Below are 15970 nucleotides of genomic sequence, written 5' to 3'. Positions count from 1 at the left end.
GGCATGTTTATGACCACAAGATTAAAGGGCATGTTGGTACATTTGACACTACTTTAATTTAAGGCCACAAGATTCAACAGTCTTCTTTATTTTCTTAAACTTTGTGCCAAGTCAAAGTAGGTCATTCTTTTTTAAACGGAGGGAGTAGTATATTTGAACCTTTTCCCGTAAAAGAATATGTCCAAAAATTCAGTAAAAAAATCTATATGGGGTCATTTGGTTGGGAATGTAGTTATGATGGGATTAGTTATGCTCGGATAAGTTATGATGGGATAAGTTATACTGAGATTAGTTATGCTGGAATTATTTTTCGTTGAGTGTTTGGTTTGTTGTATTCAAAGTAATATGCATGGTATAATTTCTAAGAATAAATATTTTTTTATATATATTTCTTTTCAAGCTTTATATAGTTATTCTTAAACATAAAACTTTCATCTTATTTAGCTTAATTTTTGTGTGTATGCGCATTTTTATGATTATATTATGTGTATTTTAAAAATAAAACTTTCATCTTATTTAGCTGTAATTTTTTTGTGTGTGCCTTCCCATGATTATGTCATGTGTGTTTAAAAAAAATCTTACTACATCTTATTTAGTTTGAAATAAAACTTTTAACTTAAGTTTGTTTAAAGTAAAAGAGTATTTGTTGTTTATGTCACTTCATTTAAACACATATCACTCATATAATAAAATATTAAAATTCATTTTAATTGATATATACAATATCAATTTTCAAGTGATTTAAAAACTATTTAATTTAAAATATGTAATTCAACAATGGAATTTAACAGAAATTCCATTTGATACATTAAGATGTTGCCACATGGATAGGAGGGATGCATTATTTTCCCTCTGGGTAACTATAAATAACCTCTTTTCAAACTGCTTCTCTCTACAACTTGATGACATTTTTCAGTACTCTGCAACTGGAAAATCTCATTCACTTTCCTCAAAAAATCGACTCCTATTTTAGCTGAAAATTAAGCGTTTCCAGGTTTCATAGGTAGAGAAGAAGCAATGGATTCTGATGAAACAAAGCGGCCAAGGACAGAAACTAACAAAGGGAAAGAGAAAGTTGGAGATTCTTCACTACGGTTAGTAGTTCATACTCCTTCAATTCCATTTTATGTGACACCCTTTGAAGAATTTTAAAGTTAAATTGTTTCTAATTATACAGAAGTGACAATCTTTTGGAATGGAGTAAAAACGAAAGTGTGTCCCATTTTCTTGGCATTTGCTATTTTGGCACAAATCTTTTTGGTTCTTTTTAGAACCAGTTCAAGTAAATTCAGTTGGCTGAAATGGATTTCTAGATTCGCAGATTTATCGATATGAAGTTTTTAAAAAGAACCAAGTTCTTGTTGGAGATTATTTATGATCAAGAAAATTATATTTGGAAAACTCTTTTGTCTCGTTTATGCTCTTCTTCAAAATCTATATACTATGTGGTACAATAAAATGGGACGGAGGAAGTATTTTATTTCTAGTTGATTGAATTTTATACATTGATGTATTTTGTTGACGAGAGGGACTAGTAGATATGGAAAAACCACCTTTTGTAATTTACAATTATAATGAAAATTTTTCTTGATGATAGAAAACTTTTAGTTGAAGACATTGCTGTGGAGACAACGGAAGGTATTGATGCTATCTTGCTTGTATCATGTTAGAATTCTCCTGTTCTCTTATTTTTTGTGGTTGCGCAAAATCTATTTGCCTCAGTTTTGATATTTTTAGAGAAACATTTGCCTTGATTTCTTTGTTTGACTGTATCTGAGTGTGTTCTAGCACAAAATTTTCGTTCCTTGTGAACATGGGTAGTATTCAACTTTTTTCACATTAAGACTGTCTCGTTTTGTACTCCCTTCATTTCAATTTGTTTTGTCTATTTGACTTGATACAGAGTTTAAGAAAGCAAAAAAAACATTTGAATCTTGTGGTCGTAAATTAAAAATATGTTAAATGTACTAAATTTCTTTTAATCTTGTGATCTTAAGTTGAAATTAAGAGTTGCTAAAAAAGAAAAGTGGCATTCCTTTTTAATCAAACTAAAAAGGAAGGTAGGTTAAACAAATTGAAACGGAAGGAGTAATGAATAAGACTTAGAAGTGAGATTACCATGGTCTTGACTTGGAGGAGAATATGGATTTTTCGTTTCCCTACGGATAGTTTCACATTCAAGTTTTGGTTGAGTCACTAGCCTGCTTTTCTGCAGTTATACCTCGGTTGTTTTGTAGGTTGCTAGAGAGGCAACCTTTAGCAATATGTGTTCCTAACATGATAATGAGGCCTTTTAAAGATTCATGTAATAGTTAATACTTAATTGGGTACTTCGATTAATATTCTCCGTCATCAGTAAATTTTGCTGGTGTCTGTGCTTTTTGATAAATCCTTTGCTTTCATCAAATGCTTTTCCACGTACATTGACTATCTCTTCTCTAACCTCATTCAGTACATGGTTCTTTTACTTTCCAGAATCTCTTAGGGAGCACTTCAACCAGTTTGGAAAGGTGATTGATTCTGTAATAATTACGAATGAAAACTCTGGAAGGCCATGGAGATATGGTGTTGTTACATACGCTGACTCGAAAGGTGCAAATACAGCTTACGGGGAGTACCATAACATAAATAATAGAGAGGTAGAGAGTTTCCTCGTGAAAGCACCACTTACTCTCACTTTTCCTTTATTTTCTATTACTGTTCGTCTAGGTTTATGCTTAAAGTGTATATTCTGTTTTGTGTATAAGGTGCACGTGAAGAAAGAAGCACCTAAGGAGGACATGCATGTCAAAGGAGCACCAAAAACAGAGAAAAAATTTATTGGTGGTCTTCCACCATTTGACGGTAAGAGTATACATGTGTCATCTCTTATCTTTGTCAGTCCAATATACATGTGTCATCTCTTATCTTTGTCAGTCCAAAAAAAAGTTGCTGCTTTGACCTAGTGACTAATTTCAGATGATTCGAAGAAAGATTTTTCTTCTTTGGGCTTTGTGATTTCTGACGATGAAGAAGCAGTTGAAAAGGTTTCAGCGGACGGATGTATGCACGAACTTCATGGCAAACAAGTGGGTACTTAGGACCTTATACTGTCCCAAACTGATTATTGCCTTTTTTACTTTGATCAAACAATTTTTTACCGTCTTCAGGTTGAAATTAAGAGGGCCGAGCCAAAGAGTGCTGGTGCTGAACTTGCAAGTGAAAACCAGCTACATCATGGTGGGAGTATTTCAAAATCGCATCGTGGTGATTCTGGTTCTGTAGAAGGTTTTGGTGGCGCATATGGTGGAAACATGGGTGCAGGTCATGGTGGATATGGAGGATATGAAGGATATGGCAATTATGGTGGGTATCGCAAGGTTGCAGGAAGTTATGGTGATATCACCCTATATATGGTGGATACGGTTATGGAGGCAGCAGCTATGGTGCACCTTATGCCAGCAGTAACAGATATGGGAGCACCATTGGCAATTCTGCTGGTTATGTTATTGCAAACAGGTATGACAATCAGGGCAGCACGGTTGGCAATCCTGCTGGTTATGATAATGCAAACAGGTATGGCAATCGTGGCAGCAGTGATGGCAATTCTGCTGGTTATGATAATGCAAACAGGTATGGCAATCGTGGCAGCAGTGATGGCAATTCTGCTGGTTATGTTAATGCAAACAGGTATGGCAATCGTGGTGGCAATCCTGCTAGTTATGATAATGCAAACAGGTATGGCAATCGTGGCAGAAGAGGAGGTGCCAATGCAAACTGGAATAATGATGGGAGTTTTCATCCATATTAGAAGTGACAAGTCTGCTTCTGAGGTGGCAAAAATTTGATGACTTTTGAGGGTACCATCAATGTGTAATATCTTTTCTGATCGTGTTTGTTTCATTTGGGGTTTATGATTTCGGGACGAAGTTATTTTCTTACCCGTACTAACTTCCAGATCAAATAGCTGTATTCACCTGTCAACTTGGTATATGGATAGTGTAGTGTAGTTGTTGTTTTCAACTTTACATGTTAATCAACCATCTTATTGTAAGAAAGTTTAGACACCTCTCGAATAGAAACACATTTCTTTCCTGCCTGGATGTATTGCTATATCTGCAAGTAAATCTATTTTGAATTTCTTAAACAAATACTAAATTTTCATTCTCCTTTGGCGAATCCAGATTGAAGATTTCTTGTAACATATTGTCGTGAAAACCACAACAATATGAATTTTACACAATTTTTAAGAAATCATATATAAGACGACTAACTTTTCTAATTTAGTCCTAATTCAAGATCATAATGAAAAATATGCTCACATTAGTTTGTTCAGGCTTAAGAATATTAAATGTAGGGGCAAAATGTGAAAATCTTAATTAATTTTATTTAGTAAGTTGGACTCGTAATTTGAAACATATATTTATATTAAGGTGGCCAACTACCGTGTTATTGTTAGTTTGTACCTTGCCATTAGTCTCAACTGTAACACCGTTGGAAGCGGTCTATCCATTTGTACTCGTTTTCCTCTTTCTGAATGAGGCCTTCAAGGGAGAAAGCCAACTTGTTGCCACCAGGTTTGGTTTCCAATCTTCAGGATGTCCTTTCCAACAGAAAGGGTAAGGATCCTGACTCTAGCAACAATGAAGATGGTTCCAACGAACTCATATCGGTTTCAAATGATGATGATACAAGGCCTGTGGTTATGGTTACAAATGCTGATGAAGTCGAATTCCCTGGTCTCACCTATCTTGTTCATGCACTCGTTACTCAAGAACTCTACAATATTCACGTCTGCGCTCCTCAACCATGGGTTTTCTTTCATGCTTCTCTCTCGATCTCGCTGTTACTTATACGTGTTTCCTTAAACAGATTACATGTTTTTATTCTTGATGAAGAGACGAATTTGGGATTTCTCGAATATGGATGCATCACATAGAAAAAAATGTATAGGATTTTTTATTGCTTTTGCTGTCAAATGGTAATTGATCTCATGTCTTCCTAAGTTAAATAAATCAGCCCCAAAATCAAGTGCACCACTTAGCCTTCTTATAGCATGGGTGACGATAATACTAATACAAATTTCAGAAAATGTATGCATAAAATACCTAGTTTTACCGAGAGACCACATGTTCACGTGCCCCGTAATTTATCATATAAATTTACCCTTGTTGATTAATTATGTCAAGCGTGCACCCCTATGCTGATTCGGTTTCACATTTTGTTTTGGAGCCTAAACAGAGTATAATGGGCATGAGAGGTTTCAATTGTTAATCTCAACAAGTTTTGGATTGAGCCATACTACTAATAGTTGTAATTTGCGTTGAAGTACCTGCTTTGCTTTCCACATAGATGTAGAAATTCTAGAATGGGACTTGGTTCATGATTGTGATCGAGGTTTAAAATGTAGATATTAGGAGTCAATTTTGTTCATCCATTGCCCCTGGAATTGGTCGAGGTGCAACTAAACTATCCCAGACATTACAATTATAAAAATCCATTGCAGTTTCAGATAGAATAAGCATCTGAGATTTCTAACGTAGTAGTGGAAATGATAAGAGCATGGTGGTTTCTATCTCATCACAACAAGGATAATGGTGGCTTCAGATCTAATCCTTTGTTGTATATAGTATGTCGTAGTTTATCACACCTCATTTTAACTGTTAAAGGTGTTTCTCACATTTTTGTTCCATATTCAATAGAATTAAAATTCATAATCGTGAATTTTATATATTTAAATTATATTATGCTAATTATTTTTCATCACATACTATAGTAAAACACTAAAACTGATGTTTGATTAGTAAAATGAACTAACCTATATATAGTTTTCGAACCAAACTACCACTTTAATAATTTATGTTTAATGTGTTTTCATCCAAATGCTATTGTAGAGATGGATCAACGGCAAGCCACTCTTTTACTCTGAAAGAAACCATAGCGGTTGCTTCGACTGAGATTCATGGTGCTATTGCTTATGAAGTTTCTGGTATCACACTCTCACTGTTGTTTGGTTTTTAGTATATATGTTCTGTTCAGTTTTTTGGTTGGATAGTTTGACATTGATATTTACTCGGGCATTTTAAGACTACACTTTCATTTAGAAACTATTCAGTATTTCCACTCTAACATGTTAGATCTTTTGAATTTATTCTGGTCTCAGGGACTCCCGTAGATTGTGTTTAGTTAGCTTGTCTAGTGCACTATTTTTGTCAAAGCCTGTACTGGTATTTTTCGAAATGCTTTTAGTTATACTACTTGCCTACTTCATTTTTGGGTTTGGGCTTTTAGGTGATAAGTGGAATTAACAAGGGCTCACGTTCTGACCATAATATGTAAGTAGTGTTTTCTTATTATGACCTTTCTTTTTATCGGTATCTACGACTGTGTTCCTTTTTAATGAAATGACCACAGCTCAGATTCAAGTTAAATCGGCACTTTCTTGGTCTTTTATTAGCTATACTTTTATGTCTTCGTAGTTTTTTGTGATTGTGTGTACTACTTCACTGTTTCCAGGTTTTACTCAGGTGTTGTAGCTGGTGCAAGGGAGTCGTTATTTAGTGGTGTGCCATCTATATCAATATCACTTGACTGGTATTTTCCTATCATTTAGGGTATACTGCTGAAATTTTAGATCATTTTGTATGGCCTTAACAATGTACACCCACAGTCGATTTTAGGAAGAAGGATGAAAGTCAGGAAAGTGATTTCAAGGATGCCGTAGGTGTTTGTTTACCGTTGATAAATGCAGCCCTTAGAGATATTGAGAAGGGAGCTTTTCCCAAATGTTGCTTGCTGCATGTGCAAGTTCCAAAGTCTCCTCTGACAAACAAGGTCTGTTTTATTGTCATGCTTGTGATACATCTTCCTATTGAGAAAAAAATAGAAGTTTTTGACTTATGATTTGTAACGTCCCGTAGAAAATCGTGCAATACGTTATCCTGTAATAGCATGTGCATGGGATAGAAGCTTAAATTGTGAAAAAATATTCTAAGTGTAAAAGAGACTTAGTCTCACTTGTAGCTCTAAACCTTCGGGAATCTCATTTTCAGTCCTCCCAACTTCCGTTTTTAGATTTTTTTGTTGCGTTACGATGGGGCAAGCCTATAGAACATCTCAAGTGAGTTTTGAAATTTTTGGACATTGTTTAGGGCGCGTTTGATTTCCAAAACAGTAGCACCATGCGATATGCATGCGTCGCATTGTCCATCGCATGGTGGCAGCATGCTATATAGCATGCGTCGCATGCTCCAGTGCGGTGGGAAATAGCATGTGTCGCATGGTCTGTTGCACGCCTGAAAAATTTTCAGCAGTTAAGCTCCGTCTCATTAAGGGCATATTGGGTATTTTCTCACACCCTTATCAGCTCAAATACAAAATTTCAACCCCATTTGAGTATATTATACATTCACCAAAATTACTCAAGAACACTCTCAAGGGTTTCAAACTAAAAACTCAAGTAACTCAAGATTCAACCGTGAGTTTCAGAAATTGATTGTAGATTCGGAATTCCCGGGCCCTGGGCTTCAAGAAACACCCATCACTTCTGAAATAGAGGTACGTGGGTTTGTCCTAAATTTCATGGGCATATTTTCAAAAAGGAATATACGCAAGACTTTAAATTTATACAAGTATATATATGTTTTACAAATGGGGGTTTTCAATTGATACAAATAACATGTTTTGATATATGATTTTGAAAGAAATATTGAGATATCATGGGGTTGTTTGTTTGAATGTATTTAAATGGTTGAATTGTGAACATGTGACCTGAAATTTCAAAAGGGTGCGATGTACATGAATTGTGAATTTTTTCTAAATTCCCCATGGTAATGTTTATAACCCATATTATACTTGTGTTAAATCATTGAGAGCATGAGTTTTGCAATTGATATGACATTACTCATAAATGATTAAATTTCTTGAATGATTGCATGTTGAGAACCATGGTGTATGCGTTTAATGGTGTGAAAGTCATACATATGTGCATGTTGTAAATGGTATGAGAAGTTGGAAAGTTGATGTGATATTAATGACTTGCAAGTCGGGTATGACGATACCCTGCAGAATATGGCATGTGATTAATTAAAATGAGTTTAATGCATTGATTTTGTGAGATAGGTGGTTACCTGAAGAAAGCAGGAGTCAAATGACTCTACGCTGGAAATTGTGTTTGTCGACTCGAGAACTTGGTACCCTGCTGTGTGATCTTGTGTACCTGATATTATGTCATCCCAAATTGGGACTATGGTTAGGAGCCCTGCTTTGTGATCTTGTGCACTACCATAATTGATTGGGTCGAGACACCCTACTGTGTGATCTTGAGTGTCTTTCCCTCACTTATACTCTAATCTTGGCGGCAACCGAGATTTGACAGTTGGTGTAAATGTGAAATTGTAGGGTGTACCACCTAGCTCAGATGTGTTGCATTGTTGTTGAAAAATCATTATACTATGCCCATGTATTTTCGAAATCATTTTGCAATAATGTGCTTTATAACAGCTCTCATTTATTTTATAACAATCGCTACTTTGTTTTGGATTACTCTGCGTACCAGTACTTTGTATTGACCCCCTTTCCTCCCAGGTTTGAAGACACAGTTTAGGGGTCCAGAAAATCAGTAGATTCTTCAGACAAATTTGCAGAAACAAATGGTGAGCCTTCTATATTTCGAAAGGCCTGATGTCTGGCAGTTTATTTATCATTTAATAGTTTTGGGTCTACTGGGGGCCTTGTCCCAGTTTTCAGAGAGTTGTTTGTTTTAGTCATGTAGTAGAGATTTCGCAGACGATTTTCAGATGACGATAGATGTTGTGGGACATTATTTCCCATTATTGATTTCATTAAACTCATGACCATGTTTTCGGAGTATTGTGTATCTTCCGCATTTCTTTCATCATATTAATTATGTGCGTGATTACCATATAGATAGGGGTGTTTCGGGCCTTCATGATTCGAAATGCTCGTCACGGCCAGAGCCCCAGTTCGGATCGTGACATGATTCCTTGGTCAGACCAGTTTAGCAAAGTTCCCATTTGAAACTGCTAGTTCTCATTATTCATTCCGAAGAATGTACATGACTCTTTTGCTGTTGGCGTAGAAAAGCAAAGTTTTGCTTTTCTTTCCTTTTACGCCCTAGTCCAACCACGTTCCAGATATCAGGGCTTATAACTGCTTTTTGCTTTACCATATTGTGTCTTCTTGTATGTGGATGTAGAGAGATTATTTTCTCCCTTTACGTTACAGGGATTTAAATTGACCAAGCAAAGTCACTTGAGCCCTAAGCTTTGCTGGAAAGCTATTTCAGCAAGCAGGAATCCTGCTGGAAAGCTATCCGGATATCTTAATATATGGAGCTGAAATTCTGTTGAATATTAAAAAAGTATAGTAGTCTGAGCTCAAGACAGGTAATCACTTAAAAACTGATTCATTTCCCAGATCCAGTGAGTTGAGTTGTATTTGAGTGGTTTCTTTGATTCCCTTATAGTATAGTATTCAGTAAGGCAAAAGTGCACATAAACGAGTCAAAATAGAGTTATTTGTGACAAGCTTTTGGAACATTTTGCAGCTTGCTTTAGTTTTCCCAGTCAAGGCTTGCATTGTAGATACTGTTAACCATTCAGTCCTCCACATTCTCATCTTTTTTTCAGGGTGCCGCTCATCAGTTAGCCACTCAGAAAAACAATATAGAGGAGGTTGAATCTGTTGGTGTAGCAGGGAAATCTGATACCAACCGGAAAGCGAAGTACTTCTAATTGAAAGTGCAATCTTCAACTTAACTAATCTTTGTCAATGGAAAAGAGAAATCTTGAGAGAGTAGGAAGTCCATGTAAATGTTTTGTGTGTTTGAGGTGGTTAACTATGTTGCTTTGGCGCAAGTAAGGATGAAGTAGTCTGCTACGGTGCTGGGGCTCAATGTCCAGCACTCAGTTTCTTTTGTTTGTTCCTCAAAGTTTACTTTGGTTAATAAAATTTTTATTTACCAAAACAAGAAAGAGTAATCCTATATATCCGAACGTGTTAAGTGATTTTGATGTTGTTCTCCGTCATCTTTATTGTACTGTGATGGATTTTAGGCATTTTAATATTGTCATATATGTGTCAAATTATTTTTTCTTAAAAGTGCCATCACTTCGAAACAATGTTAATGGCAAATGCATGCTTGAAACTCCTCACACTTGAATGGCACTTTACCGCCTTACGTTAGGGATAGATTGATGATTGGATGTTACACATGCATTTCACATTTAGCTACTAACATTATTGGCTGAAAATGGTCTTTATTTCCATTAAAATTAGGAAAAGACTCAAATATGTCATTAAACTATCAGAAATGACTAATTTATGTCATCAGTTAAAAGTTTAGCTCATTCATGTCATCGTTGTTACAAAATCAGTTCATCCATGCCATTACTTTTTAACATTGTGTTTTCAAAAATCGCTTTGTCACGTGGCTTTTATTAGAGGTCCATGTCATTAATTAAAATAAAGAAAAAGGTTCAAATATGTAATTGAACTATCAAAAATGACTCATTTATGCCATCAGTTAAAAGTTGGGCTCATTCGTGTCATTGTCGTTATAAACCTAGCCCATCCATGCGATTCCTTTTTAACGGTGAGTTTCAAAAACAGCTTTGTCGCGTAACTTTTTATTAGAGGTGCACGTCATTAATTAAAATAAATTAATATTAATTTCAATATATCTTAGACCCATTAAAAAGAACTGATCAATTTAACATAACCTGACCTACACACACTAAAGTATTTTTTTCTACTACAACAACGTAACTATTTTTCTAATCAGAAAAAACAGTAATGTATATCTGTCATGACTCGAGCCGAGGTCCTGGCCGTGACGGGCATCCCGAGCCATGAAGGCCTGAGAGACCTCACAGCATGCTATCATGAACATAATTTATATGAACTAAAGGTGCGGAAGATAAAACTGAAACGTGGGAAGGTTCGTAATCAAATTTAAATAAATCCAAAACATCCAATCCATGAAAATCCAAATTCAATCTAAACCGGCCTATGAAGCCTCTACTGAAATACTAGCCTGTCTAAGTCGGGACAAGGCCCCTGGCTGGATCATAAAACTGACTGAACTAATATATGAATAAAATATCTTCCAAAGTAAGGGAGGTTCACCGACTCTAAACTTCTGGAACAATCTACTGTTGCCAAACTAGATCGTCAGACTATGCCTTAGATCCTACATTATGAGACAATGCAGCTGCCATGAGGACGGTCAATACTTGGGGGCTTGTTTTAATCCATACAAAGATCTCTTCAACTTACATACATCTAATGTTGGCAATGAGAACAAACCTAGCTAGTGGAGGTTTCATATAAATCTCCTTTTTGAGATCACCATGAAGAAAGCACTTTCAACATTCATTTGATGAAGAGTCCAGTTTTGTGAAGCAGCAATGGCGATAATAATTCGCACCGTATTTATTTTTACTACCGATGCAAAAGTCTCTTCATAGTTCACACCATACTCTTGTCTGTTACCAAGAATAACCAACCGAGCTTTGTATTTATCAAGAGTTCCATTATAATGATGTTTAATTGAATAAACCCATTTATATTCAATTGGATGGACATTTAAAGTACATGAAGATCCCATATGTCATTTTCTTTAAGAGGCAAAAGTTCTTCCTCTGTTGATTTCTGCCAACATCCATGCTTGGAAGTTTGTGAGTAACTAGTTGAAACAGAAATGGCGGATAAAGTAGATAAAAATTTATATCAATTAGAGGTACGAGATACTCTAGTAGATCGCCGACTGAGCTCAAGAGGAGCATGTCTTGAAGAATTCTCAGATTATAGTTATGGAGCAGTTTCAGGTGATGGATAAAAATCGGAAGGGGTAAAGTTGACCGCCGTTATTTATACATAAATTCAGGTTTGAACCTATCCTCAAAAATAGGAAGAAAAGAAGAAACAGGAGATGACTCAACATAAGTAAGAAAGAAATACTGATTTTCTCAAAGAAAATAATATTTCTAGAAACATGAAATTTATTAGAACATGGATTATAACAGAGAAAATATTTCTGTGAAGTACTATAACCCATAAAAACACATTTAGTAGACTAAACAAAAAGTTTATTGTGCTAAAAAATGGGAAGATGCACAAAACAAATACAACTAAATATATGAACATTATCATATCTCGAATTTTTGTGATAGAGACGAAAATATGGAGATTCAAGATTGAACACTTTAGATGGTAGTCTATTAATTAAGTAAACAGTAATAGACAAAGCTACCCAATATTTAGATGGAATAGAGGACTCAATCAATAAAGTACAAGTGACATCTAAAAGATGACAATTTTTATGTTTAGCAATTCCATTTTGTTGTGGTGTATATAAACAAGAGCATTGTGAGACAATCATTTTCAAGCAAAAATTTTTGAATTCATAAGACATATATTCTCCACTAGACTCAAATCTTAATAATCTGATGCAAGTAGAAAATTGAGTCTCAATATAGGCTAAAAATATCTTGAATATGAAAAATACTTCAAATTTGAAATGAGGAAAATACACCCACGTAAATCGACTATACTCATCTGTAAATGTCACAAAGTACTTGAAATGATCATGAGAAACAATTGGTGAAATACCCCAAACATCACTATGAATGACATCAAAACACTTTATGGCACGATTACCAAAATTAGAAAAAGTAAGCATTTTACTTTTGCCCAATTTACAAGTAGAATAATCAAAGGAAGCAGTGAAAAATTGATTTTAATTTCCCAATAAATCAGAATATGATAAATGCGACAACACAATAAAATTTGAATGTCCTAAGCGCTTATGCCATATCTCAATCTTACTAGGTGTAGAAGTACAAGCAAATGATAGAACACAAGGAATTGGAAAGTGCATAGAAAACAGTCGTCCAACTTTAGGCCCCTTCGCAGTTATTGTTCCCAACACCTGATTCTGCATAAGAAAAATTCACATCATAATTATTATCTATCAATTTTCTAACTGAAATAAGACCGATGGAAAGCTTTGATGACATAAAAACATTGTTGAAAGTTTTAGTAATATCCCCAATCTTGGTAATAGGTAAATTACTACCATTGAAAACTTGAATTTGTGATGCACCATGATACTTAAGAATATTTTTTAGCATACTAGCTGAGTTGGTCATGTGATTGGAAGCACCAGAATCAACAAGTCAAAAATTAGATGCAAGATACCTTGTAGCTTCAAAGCTGAAAAGGTTGACATGATCATTTATCTTACCATTTCAGGAGTAAGAACTTATCCCGAAGATGAGTTATCAGTAGTTAAATCATTTATCCCAGCTTGAAAAACATTGACCTTACAATTTTGACGGCGTGTGGGACACTCTTTGATAATGTGTTCTTGTTGTTTACAATAATTAAAAAACTTCCTGCCACAGTTGCTAGCAATATGACCATATTCCTTGCAACTGTAGCATTAAGTTCTAGTCATATAAAAATGAGAAACACTATGACTCAAAAAAACATCCAGAATAATCAAGATCAAAAGTCCAAGATATTGACGAACCGTCAACACAATCAAAATTTTCAAAAAAAACAAAATTGAAATGAATCAAGATGCACTCTATAAAACTAGACAGCCAAGAGAAGACTGTAATACCAAGTCAAATTTGTGTTGAATGTGTCTTAATGTTGAGAATCTTTTCATTAAATAGAAAGTTTTCAAAGATTACATCCCAAAAATTCACCTTTTTTATCCCTTAAGATTAAAGATCAGCTCTTCTATTCCTTTGAATCCCCTATTACATCCCTTATAATGTGCTATTATATCTCTTTGATTACTACATCATATCTCTATAATTACAAATATACTATAATATATAATTACATTAATATATACAACAGTCTCTATGAATTCGTGATCTTTGAATTGTCCATGATGCTAACATAGAGTACATGCATACATTATAAAATATTCTTATTAGGCACGTTTGGTTCAAATTTTGAAAATGTTTTATTAATATTTTAAACATCTATTAAATAGTTAGATTAATCATATAAGTATAAAATATGTATCTCACATCATTATTAATATCAACCCAATTAGTACAAGCTTGTGGTCCCATATAAAACTTACGACCTCGCACTACCGAATTTGCTTGTATGTTTCAGCCTCTACCCATCATCACAAACAAAAAATATCGGTAAAAAGAATCTCCAAAAATTCAGTAAAAAAAAATCTTTACAATAATTAAAGGGATAATTACATAACTTAGTCAATATTAACTTCTAATTACCTTTTTAACCTAATTTCAATTAATTACAATCCATACCCTTCTCTTGCCTATTAATTTTTCATAAATACAATTCATAGTCTTTCTCAAGTATTTTTTTCTTTTTCTCTATTTTCTATTACTTTGTTGTTTTTTTCGCCCTTTTCAGTTTTTTCCTTCATTTTTTCTTTTTGTTTTTTTTTTCGTTTTCTCTTACTTTTCTTTTTTCAATTTTTTCTTTTTCATAACTATGTTTCAATTTTTTCTTTTTCGTTTTCTTTTTTCCTTTTGTATTTTTTTTCTTTTTCTTTTTTTTGCTTTTTATTTTTTCTCTTTTTTTAATCTATTTTCTATTACTTTTTTTTTTCTTCCTTATTTCTTTTCCTTTTTTTGTTTTCTCTTTCTTCTTTCTTTTTTTAATTTTTTCTTTTTCGTGTCTTTTTTCATTTTGTCTTTTTTTTTCTTTTTCTTTTTCTTTTTTTCCTTTTTATTTTTTTCCTTCTTTTTTTAATTTTTTTTCTCTATTTTCTATTACTCTCTTTCTTTTTTTTGTATTTTTTTTCTTCTTTGTTTTCTTTTTTATTCTTTTCTTTCTTTTCATTTGTGCGAACTATTAAACACAAATACAAGTGTGAATTATGTTTCAATTTTTTATTTTTATTTTTTGTTTGTATTTTTTTTTTTTCTTTTTTCTCCTTTTTTGTCTATTTTCTATTACTCTCTTTTTTTCTTTTTTTCTTCATTTTTTCTTTTCCTTTTTTTTCTCTTTCTTCTTTCTTTTTTCAATTTTTTTTTTGTTGTCTTTTTTTCATTTTGTCTTTTTTTTCTTTTTCTTATTTTCCATTTTTTTTTCTTTTTTTTCCTCTATTTTCTATTACTCTCCTTTTTTCGTATTTTTTCTCCTTTTTCTCACAGTTTTTCTTCTTTTTTTTCTTTTATTTTTCTCCTTCTTTTCATTTGTGCGAGCTAGCAAATACAAATGCACGTATGAACTATGTTTCAATTTTTTTTTCATTTTTTTTTCTTTTGTATATTTTTCTTTTTCTATTTTTATTTTTATTTTTCTCCTTTTTTGGTCTATTTTCTATTACTCTTCTTTTTTCTTTTTTCTTCATTTTTTCTTTTCCTTTTTTTGTTTTCTCTTTCTTCTTTCTTTTTTCAATTTTTTCCTTTTCGTTGTCTTTTTTTCTTTTTCTTCTTTTTCTTTTTATTTTTTTTCCTTCTTTTTTTTATTTTTTTCTCTATTTTCTATTACTCTCCTTTTCTTTTTGTATTTTTTCTCTTTTTTTCCACATTTTTTCTCCTTTTTTTCTTTTTATTTTTCTCCTTTTTATTTGTGCAAACTAGCAAACACAAATACAAGTGTGAACTATAAAATATAAATACAAAGGCGAATTATAACATACAAATACAAGTGGGAATAATAAAATACAAATACAAATACGAACTATAACATATAGATACAAGTGTGATCTATCATTTGTATTTTTTAATTATGAAAAGGAACGATTGATTTTCTTTTTACGAATACTTGTTTGTATTTATTTATACGAGTTGTATTTATTGATACAAATAAATATAATTCAATTTTTTTATATAAAAATACAATATGTATTTGTATTTTTTAAAATCATTGGTTTCATTTGTTTGTAATTGTATTTGTATCAAGTAATATTTATTTATTAACAAATACGAGTAATAATCTTGACATACAAATACAAAATGGTACA

At 33.1% G+C, this 15970-nt stretch overlaps 2 protein-coding genes across 2 annotated transcripts; both read left to right on the top strand.

Moving 5' to 3' along the window:
* Window positions 1-1017: 1017 nt before the first annotated feature.
* Window positions 1018-3790, top strand: LOC107873969 (heterogeneous nuclear ribonucleoprotein 1-like). The gene is made up of 7 exons (XM_047414507.1): window positions 1018-1094; window positions 1598-1638; window positions 2476-2592; window positions 2710-2844; window positions 2959-3068; window positions 3150-3467; window positions 3512-3790. The coding sequence occupies exons 1-7, from the start codon at window positions 1018-1020 to the stop codon at window positions 3788-3790; spliced, it is 1077 nt and encodes a 358-aa protein (XP_047270463.1).
* Window positions 3791-4470: 680 nt separating this feature from the next.
* LOC107873968 lies at window positions 4471-5269 on the top strand. The gene has a single exon (XM_047413720.1). The coding sequence runs from the start codon at window positions 4517-4519 to the stop codon at window positions 4916-4918; it is 402 nt and encodes a 133-aa protein (XP_047269676.1). The 5' UTR covers window positions 4471-4516; the 3' UTR covers window positions 4919-5269.
* The last annotated feature ends 10701 nt before the right edge of the window (window positions 5270-15970 follow it).

Source organism: Capsicum annuum, chromosome 6 (genome assembly GCF_002878395.1).
Source record: "Capsicum annuum cultivar UCD-10X-F1 chromosome 6, UCD10Xv1.1, whole genome shotgun sequence".
Taxonomy (NCBI): Eukaryota; Viridiplantae; Streptophyta; class Magnoliopsida; order Solanales; family Solanaceae; genus Capsicum; species Capsicum annuum.
The sequence above is the reverse complement of the archived record's forward strand: the minus strand, read 5'-3'. Positions and strand labels throughout refer to the sequence as shown.

Excerpts from the sequence above, each read along its gene's own strand:
- LOC107873969 (XM_047414507.1), top strand. The coding sequence starts at position 1,018 with ATGGATTCTGATGAAACAAAGCGGCCAAGGACAGAAACTAACAAAGGG. Across the intron at positions 3,069-3,149 it reads ACGAACTTCATGGCAAACAA|GTTGAAATTAAGAGGGCCGA; the intron begins GTGGGTACTTAG and ends TACCGTCTTCAG. Across the intron at positions 3,468-3,511 it reads CAGATATGGGAGCACCATTG|GGCAGCACGGTTGGCAATCC; the intron begins GCAATTCTGCTG and ends TATGACAATCAG.
- LOC107873968 (XM_047413720.1), top strand. The coding sequence starts at position 4,517 with ATGAGGCCTTCAAGGGAGAAAGCCAACTTGTTGCCACCAGGTTTGGTT.